This window comes from Scleropages formosus, chromosome 5 (assembly GCF_900964775.1).
Source record: "Scleropages formosus chromosome 5, fSclFor1.1, whole genome shotgun sequence".
Lineage (NCBI taxonomy): Eukaryota > Metazoa > Chordata > Actinopteri > Osteoglossiformes > Osteoglossidae > Scleropages > Scleropages formosus.
In genome coordinates, this window is record NC_041810.1 from 30,610,422 (window position 1) to 30,630,931 (window position 20,510).

At 44.7% G+C, this 20,510-nt stretch overlaps 1 protein-coding gene across 1 annotated transcript in view; it reads left to right on the forward strand.

Annotated features, from left to right (window-relative positions):
- LOC108942352 (protein FAM49B-like) overlaps window positions 1-17,723 on the forward strand; it is a 28,465-nt gene extending 10,742 nt beyond the window's left edge. The window contains exons 2-11 of the mRNA XM_018765663.2: window positions 6,657-6,739; window positions 7,266-7,387; window positions 8,503-8,608; window positions 14,212-14,348; window positions 14,802-14,879; window positions 15,373-15,489; window positions 16,016-16,095; window positions 16,224-16,350; window positions 16,623-16,693; window positions 17,602-17,723. Of these exons, the coding sequence (XP_018621179.1) occupies window positions 6,667-6,739; window positions 7,266-7,387; window positions 8,503-8,608; window positions 14,212-14,348; window positions 14,802-14,879; window positions 15,373-15,489; window positions 16,016-16,095; window positions 16,224-16,350; window positions 16,623-16,693; window positions 17,602-17,665 (975 nt within the window). The 5' untranslated portion in view covers window positions 6,657-6,666 and the 3' untranslated portion in view covers window positions 17,666-17,723. The remainder of the gene's footprint in view (window positions 1-6,656; window positions 6,740-7,265; window positions 7,388-8,502; window positions 8,609-14,211; window positions 14,349-14,801; window positions 14,880-15,372; window positions 15,490-16,015; window positions 16,096-16,223; window positions 16,351-16,622; window positions 16,694-17,601) is intronic.
- The last annotated feature ends 2,787 nt before the right edge of the window (window positions 17,724-20,510 follow it).

The following is a 20,510-nucleotide window of genomic DNA, read 5'->3' on the forward strand; positions in this document are numbered from 1 at the left end:
ATTGCACCTCTGGGTCAAATGTGGCACTTTTACTTTGGTTAATATTTTAAGAAGCAACACTTAGCATCATGCTTAATTATTTACTCATTTGATTTGATAATTGTCAAAAAATTTTTTGTGTTTTATTATGTACCACTTGAAGTAGAAACATGAGAATGTAATTGGAATAATTTTTACGTTATTTCATCTTCCTGAGATTGCAGGAGTGTGTACAGTTGTATAGACTTCTTGCTATTATTCTTGGACATAACTGATATTCTCAATGTAGTGTTATGGGAATCACATAAAGAATAAACATAGCAAACTTTTATCCACACACTGTACATTGCAGTGTACCAGAGCAGCGTGAAAGGGCGATACAGTAGCAAAAGCAAGGGGACCTGTTTCATGTGCTGACTGACTTCACAGTGTTGCAGTGCACACAGTGGGCACAGGGTGGTATGCTTTGCTACACTTTTACTCCGCAATGCCTGTCATTTGGTAGCAGAAGCCATTTGATTTTGATATTATTTATTTAGTACATTTCCACATGAACACAAGCTAAGGCTTGTAAATGTTCCCATTATACTGTCAGTTGTTGTGAGCCAAGGTAGAGGAAACTGTAGGGCGGCCTGCAGCATGCTGGGTATTTAGTTAGTAAGCCCTGAAACAGGTCAGGTAATCCCAGGTAATGCACAGTAAGGTAGTGCTAGAAACTTGATGATCTCTGGACCATTTTATGGTTCCAGTCAGTTGGACTGCGACATGAGTCTTATAGGAATGCATACAATGTGGTGATAGTATGACATCTTGAGTCCAACTCCAGACAGCTTTACATTTATTCATCTAACTGACACTTTTCTCCAAGGTAATTTACAATGTTAAGATACCTACATGTATTTACCCATTTATACAGCTGGGTAATTTTTTTTACTCTATCAATTCAGGGTAAGTACTTTTGCTCAAGAGTGCTAAAGTGGTATGTGGGATCTGAACCTGCTATTGTTGGGTCCAAAGACAGTACTTCATACACTATGCCATCTGCTGGCTCAGAGACTTGTTGGGTTCATGTAGACTTGAGCTGATGGCATGCCGTTTGTCTTTAGTGTCAGTCGTATGAATTAAGCGCCAGTTTGCAAATGGGTCAACAAACATTGGTTTACCTCCGAAGAGGGCAATAAACAAATGTCAGGATTTCTGTCTTTTAGGAGCCAATGTGACATTTTAACATTTTAAATCTGGGTAGGAAACTAGTGTTTCCACCACTGTCAGCAGAAAGTGCCAGTAAAAAGTATTCACACCCTTGGACTCTTTTGGATTATTTTTACAGCAGGGAATTATGATGCATTTAACTGAGGATTTTTGTGAATACAAAGACCTAGTGAGAAGAAAAAATACAGGCATCATACTACATAAATTTAAAATATAAAACAAAAAAATCAAATGCAGAAGTATTCACAACGTTGCTTTAAGGTACCTAAATTGTTTCTGAAGTACTGATGTGTTTGGAGTCGGCAAGTGTGAGGCTGACGCTGAGGTGTTTCACGTGATTTCACAATAAATACTGTGTCTGGAAGCCTTCCCCGCTTAGCATTTCCAAGGAAAAACCACACAATGAGGACCAGGGAACGTTCCAAGCAGATGTGAGGCAATGTTCTGAATGAAGAACATCAGTCAGGACAGGGGTGGAAGAAAATCCCAGATGCACCGAATATATCTCAACGCAAGATTTGGGAGTTAAATGCATCATTGTCCCATGCTTTAACACAAGAAAAAGTGGAAAAAGTCCAAGGGGATGAATGCATTATATAGTCACTGAACTCATTTCATGTACTTTTTGGGAATAGTTCCCTTAAGATGCAGTATACCTCAAAAATACACCTTTTAGGGATTCCTTGAACATGTAAAATGTCCTTTTTAAACTGAATGGGATATTTAAAAGTCATGGTTTACAACTCTCATGCTTTTCAGTTGAAGTTGGTTCATGAGTCATTGTTTTATTAAAGTGAATCAGTGTCAAGTTCCCATGCGGGTATGTAAACATGGTCATGTGCAGGATGAGTACGCTGTGAGTGGAGGAGTGGACCGCTTCATTCATACCTTTCAGTCACATCATTGCCAGTGTTTGCTCTTCTGGAGAGAGATTGCAGTTTGTCCCTCTAGGTAATATTGTCAGTACCAAATCAAACCGAAAAAAATCACTGCCTTTGTCTTGTCTCCTTGAAGGAAGTCCTGGAGAGGCTGTTTTACAGAGCAATAAAAAGACCGAATACGTATTCTCAGCAGGTGGTTACCATTGAAAAGGTGCTTTTTGGACATTTTCCCCTCTCCTCTTTTACGAGGAATCGGGGACAGACTCGAGAAATAGGGCTGTGGGCCATAATAACAGCGGTTCTAGGAGCATGGTTAATTTGAAAGTGCTCTTCTCGAGGGTGCGGCCAGAAGGACCACTGTCACGGTCTTGGCCCTCATCCTTGAGAAATGGGGCCAAAGGCGGTTAGTGGATGCCCACTCAGGCGTGAGGCTGGCACCAAGCGCCTGACATGGGAGATGTTGCGCTGCGCTGTCTCTGTGACCTGAAAACATCACCCCCCTCCCCCGTCTGCAGACTTCCGCCGTTTCTGCCTTTATCGGTGGAACCCGGCCCTTCGCGCCAACTCGTATGGGAACATACCAGGGGCGGATCTTGTGAGGTTATTCGTTTTTGCATCAGTTTTTGTGAAACCATGAATTATGTACGGTTTGTTTAGAGAAAAAGAAGACAAAGCTTCACATAAAAGTTTTATTGAGTGCTCTTTTTTGTTTATGATCATGATTTTTCTCACATTGCAGCACACACTTTGTTTAGATCCTGTCTATGGAACAGCGGGGGACTCCACTGAGGATCGTTTTGGTCAGTTGTTATGTTGTTCATTTGGGTTCATGTTGGATCTGAGTTTTTCAGCAGAATAAGGCAATAGTTTAGGTTCCCAGTAGCAGGGAGTAAGCCTTGTTTTATAAAATCTGCTTTTTTTGTGTCAAGTAACACCTTAAGTAACCGTGGCAGGAGTACAGTGTTACGTTGGTCTGATGCTTTTTTTTCCCAGAGTGACTTACAATTATTTTCCCATTCATGCAGCTGGATAATTTTACTGCAGTTAGAGGTGGGAATCAAATCTACAAATTTTGGAAGAAAGGTTGCAGCTCTAACCACTATACTACCATCCATCTCCTGTATGTTGATTGTGAATTGTGTAATAATTTTGCAGGTTTTAATACATTAAGATGAGTTTTTTGCAGATGAGGCATATTCCCAGATTTCATATTGAAAACATACATGTCAAGGTGTTCAGACTGGTAAAGATGTGGGGGGAAAGTCTGCCACTTGGCAGAGGACTTTGGTGAAGGGCAGCAATAGATATGCGTGCCAGGTCCGTTTGGAGAGGGACCCCCCCCGTGTTCTGCCTGTCTGATTGGCTCTTCATCAGCCAGCTCCGGCGGGCACCATGAGCTGATGTGATGTGGCATGTCACCAGGAGAATTTAGGTCAAGTTTACAGCGGCCTTTGCGACGGCTCACGCTCAGGCTTCCGCCGCCACCCCACCCCCATCCTCCTGCGTCAAATGACTGCTCTGGCAGCACCGTCTCAGCAGTGTCTCTTGTCCCTGGCCGATCCTTTATAGGCCATGCCACCCAGCACTCCTCTCATTCACGTTGTGCTGGGTACTTTGTGTACATGTGGTGCTGGTGCTGTCTTGGGCTCTGCAGGATCTATGAGAGGGATTCGCTCCAGCTGGAGTCTCCATCCTTTTTTTGGCCCTTTCCGTAATTGTTACTATGAGGTGGTCTGTCGGCTCCGAGTGCAAAAGTCAACAAAGTGACGTTCACACACACACATTTTCAGAACTGCTTGCCCGATACGGGGTCGCAGGGAACCGGAGCCAACCCGGTAACACAGGGCGTAAGGCCGGAGGGGGAGGGGACACACCCAGGACGGGACGCCAGTCCGTCGCAAGGCACCCCAAGCGGGACTCGAACCCCAGATCCACCGGAGAGCAGGACTGTGGTCCAACCCACTGCGCCACCGCACCCCCTTCAAGTGACGTTCATATAAATATATATCATATATAAATATAAATTAAACATTATTTCTTGTATTTTACCTCCTCCTTGTGTGTGTTCAGTTTTCTCTCTGACTTTTCTTGTGGGATTGAATCGAATTTATTTCTTGAATATATATCTTTATGGAATATGACTATATATGAAAGGTATAGAGGGACGCCATGGAGGCGCAGCGAGTAGCGTTACTTCCTCTCAGTGCCTGGGTGGTGTGAGAGGATGTGGGTTCATTTCTCCCTCGGTCTGTGTGGAGTTTGCATGTTCTCTTCGTGGTTCAAAGCTGTGCAGTTCAGGTGGATTGCTGATGCTAAGTTGCTCTTAGTGCTTGTGTATGAGTCACTACCCTGTGATGGACTGATGTCCTACCCTGGTTGTACCCCCCCACAGTGTTGCGCCCAATGCTTCCTGTTCACTGTGAACATAAGGACAAGTAGTTCTTGAAATTGGTGGGGTGGATGAGAGGTACGTTGGACACCCCTGCTTTGAGCACTATGTTGTGTGGGTGTGTTGCCTCCCTCCGTCCTAATTCCCCAGTTTCAATATTTGGGGACAATATCAGAAATAGACCTAAGTTAAAGCAGAATTTTTAACAGCCCTTTGAGCTGAAATGTGGAGCACCCCCTGCCCCGCCCAAACAAAAAAAAAAAAAATTGTTGCTGTCCTGCCAGTTTCCTCATTTGGTGCATTTATGTGCTCCTGTTCAATTATTCAAGAGCTTTCAGGCCTTATTTACTGTGGCCACTCCACTCCATAACTGCCCCCTGATTGGCTGCCAAAATGTTTTCCAGAGACATCAGCCTTAAAAAAAAAAAATTTCCATAGATACAAGGGGGAGCTTCACAGCCAATCGAAGTGCAGTGCTGGAGGTAGAGGTGTGTGTGTGTGTGTGTGTGTGTGTGTGTGTGTGGCTCCCAGTTGTGGGCTACTCTCTGCCATTCGTAGGAAGCAAACATGGTCTGTCTGCACTTTTTTGTTTATCACACTGTCACTATGCCTTCCTAACTTGCACTGGAGACACTCCTAGGGCCTTAACCCTACAACCATTGACACATGGGATAACTGTGTAATGATACGTGACTGAAATGCCACTTTCATTAAGTTATCCTTCCATCCATTTTCAATAACTGCTTGTCCCGAGGGTCACGGTGGTCTAGAGCCTATCCTGGGCACACAGCTGAGGGGGGTGCACCCTGGATGGGACACAGGTCCATTGGAGGGTCTATTAAATCATTTACAGTTTACAATTGTTCAACTTTAACGATAACTAAAGCAAAGATGGGCGAGTACACATGAGCTTACTAAAAAATATATATTTTTCAGGATAGAAGTGTTTAGGTGGGAAGCCGTCATCATGGCCTTGGACTGACAAACCGCTTCAGCTCATAACTTGCAGGACTTGAGTCGGAAATCCTTAGGATTAGCACAAAAATGGCCTGAGCGGTTACAGCAAAGTGCTGGAAGGAAACCATGAATGACCACTCAGCTGCTGTATCTGGACTGCTGAGTCAGTGAGGACTGAGCAGGAAGTAACGCTTCTGCAGCATCTGATACACTGCCAGCCCCCAGCCCCCAGCCCCCAGCCCCCCCCCCCCCAAGCAGGTTGAGCAGCGTTGGAAGCGGGTCTGGTAGATGGAAAAATTTGTGTGGAACTGGGAAGGGCTGGGAGGGTCTGGTGTGCAACTGGGCAGTGTTGAGTATGTCTCATTCGGTGTTGGCTCCTTTAAGAGGTCAAATTATACATACTGCATGATGGGAACACTATATACCTGCTATCACACCTTCTACAGCCCCCCCCCGACACCCCCAGGCCCTGCTTGTCAACACAGTAGCCTCCTGCCAGACATGGCTCACGTGAGCACAGGAATGGTGGGTGGGATGTAGCTTGAACTCTCGGATGCTCAGCTCCACACAGCCTCCCCCAGAGGACTGGGAGGAATCGGGGGAGGCGTTGCTGGGTTAGGGTTAGCTGATAAGTGTGTTACCAAAGGGAAAAGGGTAAAGGAGAGTGAAGGGCATGAGGAAAGAGCAGTTGACTGAACTCATCCACTTGTTCCCATAATAACTTGAGAACTATGGAATTTATACTGTCAACGTTGGGTACTCTATCCTTTTATTTGTCTCTAACACTTACTTCGAGGTCATACCCTGGTAAACTGGCTCCGTGGCTTACGCACGCGATTGAGACTGCAGGCTTGTATGTAACGTGATTTGTTTGTATCGCCAAAGTCACAGTTCCCATTAAATCATCATCATTTACAGTGACAATATGCACGGCCCCCTGTTTATCGATGACTGGTTGTGCTTTAATAAAATAAAATAAAAGAATGATTTCGCTGTAATCCTCCTCCCTAGTCAACGCCAGGGCTCCTAGCAAAGCTGTGTTCTGCTGGATCTGGAATCTGAATTATGGTAGAGGCTTTTGTCAAGTTTAGACAAGACTCTGTTTGAGTAAAGGCACGAATTGATTGATTATTTCTTTGACATTTTTTCCCCATTACTTGTTAGTAGTTCACTGTACACAAATAAAAGAACCAGATGCCACAATTGAAAATTGTTTCTCTTCCTCTTTGTCTCGACAGGTGTGTTAACATGGGGAACCTTCTTAAAGTTTTGGCTTGCACAGACTTCGAGCAGGGACCCAACTTCTTTCTTGACTTTGAAAGTGAGATTCCTTACACTGTTCTGTTGCAGTGTCATCAGCCTGCTCCCCCCCACACACATACACACACACAGACAGACGTGACCCGTACCCCCGCTGCTTTACTTGCTTTAGTAGTGTACTGCAGCATCCTCCTGCTGGAGATCCATCAGGTGTGCATGTCCTTGCTCTCCCTGAATTCTCTGTCCATGGCTGGCGTAGGAACCTGTGGGTATGACCCCCTGCAGTGGCATCCACATCTTTCCTCCCAGCATCCAGCTCTGCCACGTTTTAACACTTTTCTGAGCTGTTTCTCAAAGTGCTTTTCAATATCCAAAGACACAGTGCTGCTTGGAAGTATGCGAAGCCTACATTGCTCTAGTAAAACTACCCAGCTGTATAAATGGGTAAATAATTGTAAAAAGTAGCCTAACATTTTAAGTTGCTTTGGAGAAAAGTGTTGGATAAATGAATGTGTGGATACAAGCCCATTTTTTTCCAGCTGCACTTTAGTTCAGTGGCTCTGACCATCTCGATGTATCTGGTCCAGACGCACAGCCCACTGAATCCGAGAGGGAAGTCTGGGACCAAGTGAACATAGTCCTGAAGGACGCGCGGGGCATCCTAGAAGACCTGCAGGCCTACCAAGGAGCTGGGGTAGAGATCAGAGAGGTACGAGACATTTTATTGGCTCCACGTATTTGTTTTGGTTACACCTTTTATAAAAGGCCCTGTATGACCTGTATAATACATCTTTAACATATGCATCATACAGTACGAATTCCCTGTTGTACAGAGGCTTATACAGATATTCACTTATCCAGACTTGATAAAATTTCCTTAGGAAGTATGACAATGGGGATAATTTCATGGGAAGAAAATTCTTTATAATGGGAATAATGTTACTAATGGTAGTTATGTTTTTGATCATTTTAGAGTGAGCTTGTGTCAGTCTGTCAACATAATATAATTATTCTTCCTGGAAACAGTTGGAATCAATTCCTCAGTGCCCGGAACCCTATACCGGTTGGATGTTTTTTTTTAGGAATTAACTTGGTTTTGATCCCAGAGACAGGTGTAAACTGTGCATGTTTATGTTTCTTTCTTCTCACAAAATCAGTGTGTGTGTGATGGGTTTTGTGCGGAACTATTTATCAGATGTTTTACCTGCCAATCTACAGTTGTTGGCATTGTGCAACACATTAAGATCCTCAGAAGGTGTTGCGTCGGGTCCTTTTATCACATCTGTTATATTCAGAATTTATTGTTACTGTCCTCAGGTTGTCACTATTCCAGGATGCTTAGATTTGCTAAGTAGTTTCCCAAAAATGGGTTGATTCTTCTTGACTGGAACAGTGAGTCCTTAACCTAAGATGGAAGACGTCACTGAAAAGTTCCACCTAAAATGTATGATGTATGGATGAGTGACCAATTGTAAGTAGTGTATCTAGCAGTGTAAGTCACCACGGTGAATAAGGTGTGTGGGCTGATAACATTACATAGAGTTCATTGTAAGTCACTTTGGAGAAAAGTGTCTGCTAAATGAATAAATGTAAATGTAAATCACGTGTATGTCTCCTATAGTCTCTGTTGTTATGTATCTAGGTAACAGTTTGCTTCATGGTCCCAACATTTCAGGAGGTCTATAAAATTGACCACGTTATGTCACTCCAGTAACACTGTTCCCTACACTCATTGCAGTGATAGGTAAGATTATGAAGCATAATTTCCATAGCTGATGAAGTTATGCAAGGGTCATTCTGCGGTTTGTTGTCCTCCTGCTCCAGGCAATCCAACACCCCAATGAGGAGAGTTTGCAAGACAAGGCATGGGAAGCGGTTGTGCCCTTGGTAGGAATGCTCAAGAAGTTCTACGAGTTCTCCCAAAGGTTAGGTGTGTATCTGCCATGTCCTCCACCAGGAGGTTCCTTCAGCTCCCGATGAACTCATTGTGGACACACACATGCGGCCACACACACACCGGATGGAAAGTGACAATTGTTTAGGACATGAAGCTGAACGTTGCCACTCCAATTCCTGGCCTGGATGTCTCCAGCAAAATATCAGTTTGTGTATGTAAACCTATAAATTGTAAATATAATAATACGAGTCATAGTTCAATATCAGTGTTGGTATTAAAATTGTAGGGGGCAGCTGGTAGCGTAGTGGTTAGAGCTGCTCCCTTTGGACCCAAACATTGCAGGTTTGAATGTCACATCAAGCTGTACTACCCTTGAGCAAGGTACTTCCCTAAATTGCTCTCGTAAAAAATACCTAGCTGCATAAATGGGTACGTAATTGTAAAAAGTACCTTAACATTGAAAGCTGCTTTGCAGAAAAGCATCAGCTAAATGAGTAAATAATGTAAATGGAACAGACATCACTTCTTTGTTGAAACAATTGCAATGTAGTCAGTGAACGAGACTCTCTTTTCCGTCACAGCGAGTTATGTAACGAAATAGGCTGGCGCCTTGTGTGTTCTTTGGTCTGGAGGAGGCAAAAGGGGTGTGCTGTATGTGTGTGTATCTGTGTGGTACTTTATGCTTTGCCTGTCTATGATCCTGCCTGTGCCCTGCAGCAGATCCAGGAATGAACCCCAGTCCCTTCAGTGTCAATTTCCACTAGTTGCCTTAAAGCAGAATTTGTGCACTTGGCCAGAAAGTTGTGACCTCTAGTTTTTATCGAAGCCATTTGCTTTCATTAGGTACCTTAATTACCTCGTTTTATTGTTTGGGCATTTATGACATATTGAGAAGGGTCAAAAATTATATAATACAATCCATCCATCCATCCATCTTCCTCTGCTTATCTGGGACCAGGTCGCGGGGACAGTAGTCCAAGCAGAGCCCCCCAGACTTCCCTCTCCCCACACACCTCCTCCAGCTCCTCTGGGGGAACCCCAAGGCACATAGTCTCACCAACGTGTCCTGGGTCTGCCCCGAGGCCTTCTCCCAGTGGGACATACCCATACACCTCACTAGGGAGGCGTCCAGGAGGCATCCGGAACAGATGCCCGAGCCACCTCAACTGGCTCCTCTCGATGCGGAGGAGCAGCGGCTCTACTCCGAGCTCCTCCCGGGTGACTGAGCTCCTCACCCTATCCCTAAGGGTGCGCCCAGCCACTCTGCGGAGGAAACTCATTTCTGCCGCTTGTATCCGTGATCATCTTCTTTCGGTCATGATCCAAAGTTCATGACCATAGGTGAGGGTAGGAACGTAGATCGACCGGTAAATTAAGAGCTTCGCCTTACGACTCAGCTCCTTCTTCACCACAACAGACCGGTACAATGACCGCATTACTGTGGATGCCGCACCGATCCGTCTGTCAACCTGCCGCTCCATTTTTCCCTCACTCGTGAACAAGACCCCGAGATACTTAAACTCCTCCACTTGAGGGAGCAACTCCCCCCTAACCTGGAGGGGGCAATCCTTTTTCCGACTGAGAACCATGGCCTCGGATTTGGAGGTGCTGATTCTCATCCCCGCCGCTTCGCACTCGGCTGCAAACCTCTCCAGTGCACGCTGTAAGTCTTGATTCGATGAAGCCAACAGGACCACATCGTCTGCAAAAAGCAGAGACGAGATCTCGTGGCCACCAAAACAGACACCCTCCGTTCCCTGACTGCGCCTAGAAATTTTGTCCATGAAGATAATGAACAGAATCGGTGACAAAGGGCAGCCCTGGCAGAGTCCAACATGCACCGGGAACAGGTCTGACTTACTGCCGGCAATGCGAACCAAGCTCCTGCTCCGGTCATACAGGGAACGAACAGCCCGTAGCAGTGAGCCCCGAACCCCATAATCCTGAAGTACCTCCCACAGGATGCAACAAGGGACACGGTCGAATGCCTTCTCCAGGTCCACAAAACACATATGGACTGGTTGGACAAACTCCCATGAACCCTCCAACATCCTAGTGAGGGTATAGAGCTGGTCCAGTGTTCCACGGCCAGGGCAAAAACCGCATTGCTCCTCCTGAATCCGAGGTTCGACTGTCGTTCGGATTCTCCTCTCCAGTACCCCGGCATAGACTTTCCCAGGGAGGCTAAGGAGTGTGATCCCCCTGTAGTTGGAACACAATCTCCTGTCCCCCTTCTTAAAAAGAGGGACCACCACCCCGGTCTGCCAGTCCAGAGGCACCGTTCCCGAGCTCCACGCAATGCTGCAGAGGCGTGTCAGCCAAGACAGCCCCACAACACCCAGAGACTTGAGAAATTCTGGGTGGATCTCATCCACCCCCGGAGCCTTGCCACCGAGGAGTTTTTTGACTACCTCAGCAACTTCAGCCAGGGTAATGGATGAGTCCCCCTCCGAGTCCCCCGGCCTCAGCTTCCTCTACGGAAGGCGTGTTGGAGGGATTGAGGAGATCCTCAAAGTACTCCTTCCACCGCCCGAGGACATCCTCAGTTGAGGTCAGCAGTGTACCACTTCCACTGTAAACAGTGTTGGCGGAACACTGCTTCCCCCTTCTGAGTCGCTGGACGGTTTGCCAGAATCTTTGAGGCCGACTGAAAGTCTTCCTCCATGGCCTCCCCGAACTCCTCCCAGGCCCAAGTTTTTGCCGTGGCGACTGCCAGAGCCGCGTTCTGTCTGGCCCGCCGGTACCCGTCAGCGGCTTAAGAAGTCCCATGAGCCAGCCAGGCCCGATAGAACTCCTTCAGCTTACCGCCGGTGTCCACCACCGTGTTCGGGGATTGCCGCCGCCACAGGCGCCGGAGACTTTATGGCCGCAACTCCAAACCGCCGCCCCGACAATGGAGGTGTGGAACATAGTCCATTCGGACTCAATGTCCCCAGTCTCCCTCGGGACCTGGTTGAATCTCTGTTGGAGGTGGGAGCTGAAGACCTCTCTGATATGGGCCTCCGCCAAACGTTTCCAACAGACCCTCACTATGCGTTTGGGCCTGCCGGGTCTGTCCAGTTTTTCCCCCGCCATCGAATCCAACTCGCCACCAGGTGGTGATCAGTTGACAGCTCAGTCTCTCTCTTCACCCGAGTGTCCAAGACATATGGCCGAAGATCAGAAGAAATGACTACAAAGTTGATCGACCTCCGACCTAGGGTGTCCTGCTGCCAAGTGCACTGATGGACACCCTTATGCATGAACGTGGTGTTCGTTATGGACAAACTGTGACTAGCACAGAAATCCAATAACAACTCACCACTCGGGTTCAGATCAGGGAGGCTGTTCCTCCCAATCACGCCCCTCCAGGTATCACTGTCGCTACCCACGTGGACGTTAAAGTCCCCCAGTAGAACGACAGAGTCCCCAGTGGGAGCGCTTTCCAGCACGCCCCCCAGGGACTCTAAAAAGGCTGGGTACTCTGCACTGCCGCTAGGTGCATAAGCACAAACGACAGTGAGAGACCGTTCCCTGACCCGAAGGCATAGGGAGACGACCCTCTTATTCACTGGGGTAGACTCCAACACATGGTGGCTGAACTGGGGGGCTATTAATAAGCCCACACCCGCCTGCCGCCTCTCACCCTGGGCAATGCCAGAATAGTGGAGAGTCCACCCCTGGTTGAGAAGAGTGGTTCCAGAACCCAAGCTGCGAGTGGAAGTGAGCCCGACTATATCTAGACAGTATCTCTCAACCTCCTGCACTAGCTCAGGCTCCTTCCCCACCAGCAAGGTGACATTCCAAGTCCCAAAAGCCAGAGTTGGCGCCCAAGGTTTGGGTCGGCCGGGCACTCGGCCCCGGCCACCGGCCTCTTACGGCCTCTCCAGCAGATGGTGAGCCCACTGAAGAGTGGCTCCACGTCTTGGCTTCGGGCTGAGCCCGGCCAGGTCCGTGGGCATAGACCTGGCCACCAGGCGCTTGCATGCGAGCCTCCCCCCCTCCCAGGCCTGGCTCCAGGGTGGGGCCCCGGTGACCCCATACTGGGCGGGGTAAACGAGAACCTTGATTTAATGGTCATCATAAGGGGGTTTTTGAACTGCGCTTTGTCTCGTCTGTCACCCAGGACCTGTTTGCCATGGGTGACCCTACCAGGGGCATATAGCCCCAGGCAACATAGCTCCTGAGGTCATTCAGGCACTCAAACCCCTCCACCACATTAAGATGGCGGTTCGAGGAGGGGATAATATAATTCATAAATATATAATTATATTACAGTTCTTGACAAAGTCCATGTTTATTGCATTGTATTTCTTCTGTAGAATTAAAAGCAAAGGTAGAACTTACTGTTGAACATATTAAGGGAAATAATCTGGTAACACGTTAATGGTGGCTTTGTTTAAAAATGGCCACATTTATAAATGTCCAGGATCTTTGCAAACCATTGATAAAGGAAATGTAAATAACATTTGGAAGTAACCCTTGAACAAAGGTTTTTTGATCCTTCCACTTAATACAATAACATTTGTTTAATGTGATTCTCTTTGCTGAACGCTCCAGTACTTTACTTTTCTCAGCACTACCACTGGCTCCTCCCCCTTGCATTGCTTTTAAAGTTGGTTGTTTTTACAGTGGATATCAAGACTAAATGTTTTGTGTTCTGTTCTAAAAAGCAAAATACACTTAGAAATGAAAGCAAAAATAATACTGCAGCATGAAAGTGTAAATATAATACTGCGTTTATACCGTTATTCTATAATAATAATATTAGAACATGAAAATATGTGAAATTTGTGAAAACTATCACAAAGCCCAAGGATACAATGTAGCATTCGTATACTACATTTACATTACATTTACATTTATTCATTTAGGAGACACTTTTCTCCAAAGTGATGTACGTCTCATAGAAAAATGAGTGCTGTTTGTATATCCATATGTTTTATATAATACACTGTAAAGGAGCTTCTGACTTACGACAAAGTCAACTTAAGACAAGGTCAATGTATCAGAGCGTCTTCATAAGTCGAGAGCCACCTGTAAACCTGTCAGTTTCTCGGTGGTTCGTATGTTACGCTCGTTTTCTAATTTGCGTATGAATACCATTCCCATTCTAGCAACAGCGGGGACCTATAATTGTCCTGTCACCACCCGTCTTCTGATAAGGATGTAGAATTGCGGTTTGTACAAACTGTGGCAGGTGGGATGGTAGGGTTTGAATGGAGCACTTGTCAGTAGTGGGCAGCTGGGGACAGATAAACACAGATCAAATTTGCATTGTCTTTTGCAGATACTTTGTATCGCAGTGGATAATGCTGGTGTAGCGCAGTGCCTGGGCCTCGCTGTTTGACGTTCGTTCGATCCCGGCTCATACTGTGCGCAGTTTGCATGTTCCTCCCATGTTTGTGTGGGGTTACCTTCAAGTTGTGTTTCGGGGGGGGGTGGTGTGGCTCTAGTGTATAGATGGGAGTCTGACGATAGGGAGTTTAGTGCAGTGTATCAAGCACTGTAAACCACCTTGGTGAAGGTGTCAACTAAAAACATAGCATTCATGGTATGTACCTTCGGAGGAAAATGTGTGGTTAAGATATCCTAGTGTAAATGTATGGTCTACTCAGCTGTGGGTTTTTTTTTTTTTTAAACCGTTTTCTGCTCAGAGGTGGCACTGCATGGCCTTCTGAGAGCCCTCACCTCCACTCCCGACAGTCCGACCCAACACCTGGAGCGGGAACAGGCCCTCGCCAAGCAGTTTGCTGAGATCTTACACTTCACACTGCGCTTTGATGAGCTCAAGGCAAGTGCATGACCCAGCACACACACTGCATCACCTTCATGAGCTCTGGGCACATGCCTATCACATCCCCAGTTATTAATATTAGAATTTCAGACAGATAAGGAAACCGTTTCATTCACCCCTTCTCTCTTTCTGAGATTTAAATCGAAGGTGAGTTGGACTAGCTGGACTCAGCCCTCCAAGGCCAAAGCTGAGTTTCTGCGTGGTACATTTTCCAAGCATATTAGCACTAGTGGATGACAAGTGTGCAAAAAATGATGCGGTTTATACCGTTTTGCAACTCAAAAGACACACGAAGCCCATGTTCATGTCTCTTGAGTGGACTGTGCTGTATGTGTAGAGTAAAAGTTGCACATCAGAATTGAATACTCTAAATACTCAAAGTAAATGTAAAGCTCCTTCTTCTTTATAATAAAACACTTTCAAAAATTGCTTTTAAATGCTTCCCTACAGATGACGAACCCTGCCATCCAGAACGACTTCAGCTACTACAGGAGGACTTTGAACCGCATGCGTATCAACAACATCCCAGTGAGTGAGTTCTGTGTTAAAATTGGGACAGCTGGTAGGGTAGTGATTAGAGCTGCTGCCTTTGGGCCCAAAGTTGGCAAGTTCAAATCTCATGTCTGGTTCTAGCATCCCTGAACAAGGTGCTTACCCTGAATTACTTCAGTAAAATTACACAGCTGTGGAAGTGGGTGAAGTAATTGTAAATAGGTTAAAATTGTAAGTTGCTTTGGAGAGCTCTGGTTTCCTCCCACAGTACAGACAGTCCATTATTTGCCTTTCAAAGTAAATAGACTAAAATACAGTGTCACAGTAAACACTAATAACTTGCCAGGACAACTAAGAGATTTTCTTTTTAAATCATTTAAATACTTCTTCATTTTTGTCTGCTTTTCAAACTATTGTCCAGCATTTCCGCTTTTCTCAGCTATTGACAAAGAACCAAATTTATATTAGCAAAAAGCTTTCTGTTGACTGCAACAATCCATTGTCAATAAACAGTTTCACTCATTTGCAGGCGGAAGGTGAGTATGAAGTGAATAATGAGCTGGCCAACCGGATGTCTCTGTTTTACGCTGAGGCCGCACCCATGCTGAAAACGTTAAGCGATGCGACGACAAAGTTTGTATCTGAAGTAAGTGAGACGATTGGATGGTAACTGCTCCGTTTGCATCCATTGATTTGTTCACGTCTTCACCAGTTCAACACAGCAACTGAGTATTGCTTCTAGAAAGTTCCAGTGGAGTATTTTGCCTCATATGCTTGAGAACATGTGAAAATGTCAAATACAGTTCTCTCGTTTTAAGAAGCATTCGGTGAAATGTAAAATATTAAACATTGTGCAAACTACAGTAGCGTGAGTAGATCATTGTATGTTATTTATATGTATAAGTAAACTGGTAGTATAGTGAGCTGCTGGCTTTGGATCCAAAGGCCATGGGTTTGATCCCCACCTCCAGCTGCAGTAACCTTGAACAAGGTACTGATTCTAAATTGCTCCAGTAAAACTACCCAGCTGTATAAATGGGAAAATAATTGTAAGTAGCTTTGGAGAAAAGCATCAGATAAATGTAAAAGTTATAAATAACATCTGGTATTTGTTGCTTATATGTATGGTAAATAAAAAAAACCAGCCGTTTTCTGTGCTTTTTCTGAAACAGAACAAGAATCTGCCAATTGAGAACACAACAGACTGCCTAAGCACAATGGCATCCATATGCAAAGTTATGCTGGAAACTCCGTATGTAATTCAATGTGCTTTGCAATATCTCCCTTTCAGTTTGTTTGTTTGACCGTGTACAGATGGCATGTGAACAAATGTTCGATCCAAGGGAATCAACGCCCACGCCAGTTGTGACTCTGTTCCAGGGAGTATCGCAACCGCTTCGCCAGCGAAGAAACTGCCCCGTTCTGTCTGAGGGTGATGGTGGGCGTCATTATCCTGTATGACTACGTCCATCCTGTTGGCGCATTTGCCAAGTCCTCCAAAATTGATGTTAGTGCACATGAACTGCAGTTACTCTGGCCAGTGTGCAGACTGGCAGGTCATGATTTATGTCATGACCTGCCAGTCTGCACACTGGCAGGTCGTCATTTATGTCATGGGTGGTCATGATTGGATAACTTGTCATCATTCATTCCAACTTTGTCGGAAACCCCATTAGCTGTTCTGTAAACGAAATTCTGATCACTGACAAAAATGTCAATTTAATTAGTATTAATCTTTTTTTTCTTTTTTTTTTTTTTCCCCCCTCCTTTCTTTCTCAGATGAAGGGCTGTATTAAAGTCCTCAAAGACCAACCTGCAAACAATGTGGAAGGTCTTCTCAATGCTCTCAGGTTGGTCAAGGGGAAAAAAGAGGAGTCTGGATAACTTTACACCCATGCCTTGCCTCTTGGTATTAATTCATTCGATGACGTCGCCCATCCAGGCAAATTCCTGTTGCGGGGAGATCAAGTTAATGCCATTTCTTAAAAATATCATTGATTCCCAGATTTTTAAAAATAATAATAATAATGTGACACCTAAAATTAATTCACACTCAGTCACTTTTGTTAACTGTTTGTCCAAGTCTTGGTTGCGGTGGTTTGGAAGCCACCCTGGAGGCCCCAGGTGCAAATATAGTTTAGGTTGACTGTGCACAGGGTACCAGTCTATTGTAGCCCCACACACAAAAATTCACATGTTCAGAAAGTTCAGTTTTCATTGTTAATTTCTCTAAGGACTCAAATAGCCAACATTTGAATCACGCCTCTTGCTGTATTACCCGTCATGGAGGTACTACCCCTGAATCGTCCTGGTAAAAAATTACCCAGCCATTTAAATGAGCCTAAGTACCTTTACAGTGTATATTGCTTTGGAGAAAAGCGTCATGTAACGTTTGACACGCCTGTGCTGAAGCCATCAGACAGGCGCCCTGTGGTCAGAGGTGCGTGGGGTTAAGGGGTGTGTGTTCAAGTCCAAACCAGATGACCTGTTTGCATCTTGTATCTAAATTATATCATTGGCAACACCACAACTTTACATCATGTGATCACCTGACTACTGCCAGTATTATTATCATTATTATTCAGTGACCTTTGATCCATTCATTTAACTGGGTGGAAATGATCTTGTAGTAATTTCAACCCAGCAAAGAAATCGTCTCTCCCACGACAGTACCTGACGTGTCTCCACTCTTGTCAGTTGAAACCAACACACTTCTAACATGTGCATTTAACACTCTCTGAATCTGGCGTCTTCGCAGGTACACAACGAAACACCTGAACGACGAGACGGCCTCCAAGCAGATTAAAACTCTTCTGCAGTAGCAGCTTCTCCACCTAAACGTCTTAGTTCTGGAGTTTGTGTTTCCATTCAGTGTACAGAGTTACCTTTTTTTTTTTTTTTTTTTTTTTTTTTTTTTAATACACTGAGTTGAAATGAAAAATGCTACTACTTTGACCATTTCTTTTGCACAGAATATGGTTTTTATTGATCAGTAGTTCATGCAAAAATATTCAAAAATTGGACTACTGTTTTTTTTACTTTGTTCATGAAGCCATGCACTTATTTTTCTGCCTATGGTAAGGAGGAGGGAATAAGTTGACTTGAAACATGGACAAATCTACCCATAGTTTTAATTTATATTTAAAATAGCATCTTTTGCATGAAAGTGCTGCTTCTTTCTTGTATTTAAGTGCTAAGATGACTTCTGTGTCGCTTCACCTTGTATTAGAGATAAAGGAAATAAAGTTGTTTTGTTAAATGAATGTAAATGTTACCCAGTGAAAATGATTGAATGAAAAATACAGTTTATATTTTTTATAATTTTTTTTTTTTTTTTAAATCTGTTAATATGTAGTGTGCGTGTGGATCAAAATAAGTTAGATGGATGCATGTGCTAATAGCAAAGTGTAACTGCTGGGGGGGGAAATAAATATTTTTCTGAACATGTCCCTTTTAAATACAGTATTTGTCTTGCTGCGTGTGTGTGTCTGCACGTGCTGTCTTTTGTCCTGCATCACTCAAACACTCCTTGGGTACTAGGAGGCTGGAACAGGATGATGTTCACATCCTTCTTACAAGTGGCTGTAGCCAGTAGCGTGGTGGTTAAAACTGTTGCCTTTGGACCTAAAGGTTAAAGGCTTGAATCCAGCTATAGCTATAGTACCCTTAAGCAAGGTACTTACCTGAAATTGCTTTAGTAAAATTACCCAGCGATATAAATGGGTAAATAATTGTAACCTTGTTGTTCTATGTTGCTTTTGGAGAAAAGTGTCAGCTAAATGAATAAATGTAAACAGTCACCTGTGGTGTGGCTCAGTGGCACAGCAAGTAGGGCTGCTGTCTCCCAGTACCTGCGTGGTACAAAAGGAGATAGGTTCAATCCCTCCTCACTCTGTGTTGTTTGCATGTTTCCTGTGGGTGCTCTGGTTTTCTCACATACTCCAAAGACATGCTGTTCAGGTTCCCCCATAGTGTGTGAGTGACAGTGTGTGTTCCCCTGATGTATTGATGTGTCCCAGTGTTAGTCACCTTGGTGAATAAGGTGTGTGGGCTGATAACACTACATAGAATTTGTTGAAGGCAAGGGGGGGAATGTGGTGGCACAGCAGGCTTGGCCTGTGCCTGCCATGTGGCAGGTTCACAGCTCAAGCTTCACCTGGGACACTCCACAACAGACCCCCCTCCGGGACAAGCACCCACAAACAGCAGTTGGATGAGTTCATCAGAAGTCATTTTGGACAAAAGCATCTGCTAAATAAATGTAAATTTACATTTTTTTTTTTTAGAAGACACCTTTCTCTAAAGCAACTTACAACTATGTAGTCATCTGGATAATTTTCCTGGCATAATTTAGTACAAGTACCTTTCTCAAGGGTAGTACAGCTGGAGGGGAGACTTGAATCTACAACCTTTTGGTTCAAAGGCAGAAGCACTAACTCCTACATTACCAGCTCTCCAAGGTTCATCTCAGCAGAGCTGAATGAGTGACCCAGTTCTATGATGTCAGACTGAGTCCACATTAAGAAAGGTCACCCCCGTGCATCATTATAATAATGAACCTTAAAGTTAAAAAGTTGTTAAAGAACATGCTAAACCAAGTTAAAAAGGAAAAAGGCAAAGAAAAGTTTTAACTATCAGCTTAAAGTGGTAAGGGCTACAGCATTCTCATAAAAGAAAATATCATTACGATGAACTTGCCCGATTTGATTTATTATTCTTTTAACACAAACAATGCTTTACGAGGAGCTCAGCAGAAAAGGGTTACAAGTGTTTTGGTGGCGCAGACTGAATTGTGGGAAGAAGCTGGAGCACCTGAAGAAAACCCATGCAAACACAGAGAACATGCAAACTCCACACAGAGCCGGGTTTCAACTCGTGTCCAGATACGCAGCCTCAGCCCTCTGAAGCACCAGCACTACCTCCTGCTCTACCATCCCATCCATTAATTTATATAACACCTTTAAAACGGAGCTTCTCAAAGTGCTTAACAATAAAAAGAACTGTATATGGCTTACAACTCTATAGTACAAAATACAATATCAGCATTTCAAGAAATGACTATCATAAGAGTTCACGTTAAGAGAATTCATGATAGAGAGATTTTCAGGTATCAATTCCCTCCATGAAAGGAAGCCCGTATTTGTGTAGAACTCCAGTAAATGCTCTTACTAATGTATTTTGTCCAGGCCCTTGTTATCTCCCAGATTGGTTACTGCAGTTCCCCTTTGAAAAACCTTCCTCTGTCTGTCACCGGCTCTTTCCAACACACAACGCTGCTACTCGTTCGGTGTATAACGTACTGCAGTACACACACTCCACTTTCTGCTGTGGTCTCTCCGCTGGAGCTCCCATTATAGCCAGAATCCATCTTAACACACTCATTCTAACATCCAATTCCCTACTGTCCTTGGCGCAACCTCTGCTCAGCGTCCCAAGTGCACAGGGAAGGATTTCTCGTTCCCTCTTAGCACTCAAATGCAGAAACACCAGGTGTTACTGGTCTGCTGACTTTACTGCCTTTTCAAAACTCATCTCTTCACTTCTTCGATGTACTGATCTCCTTTTCCTGGAGTCATTCGTCCTGGAGACCTTAAAATCCCTTTTCTGTTTTCAGAAATAAACACAAATGACTTTCCTCTGCAATCTCCCCCCATATTTTTTTCCACT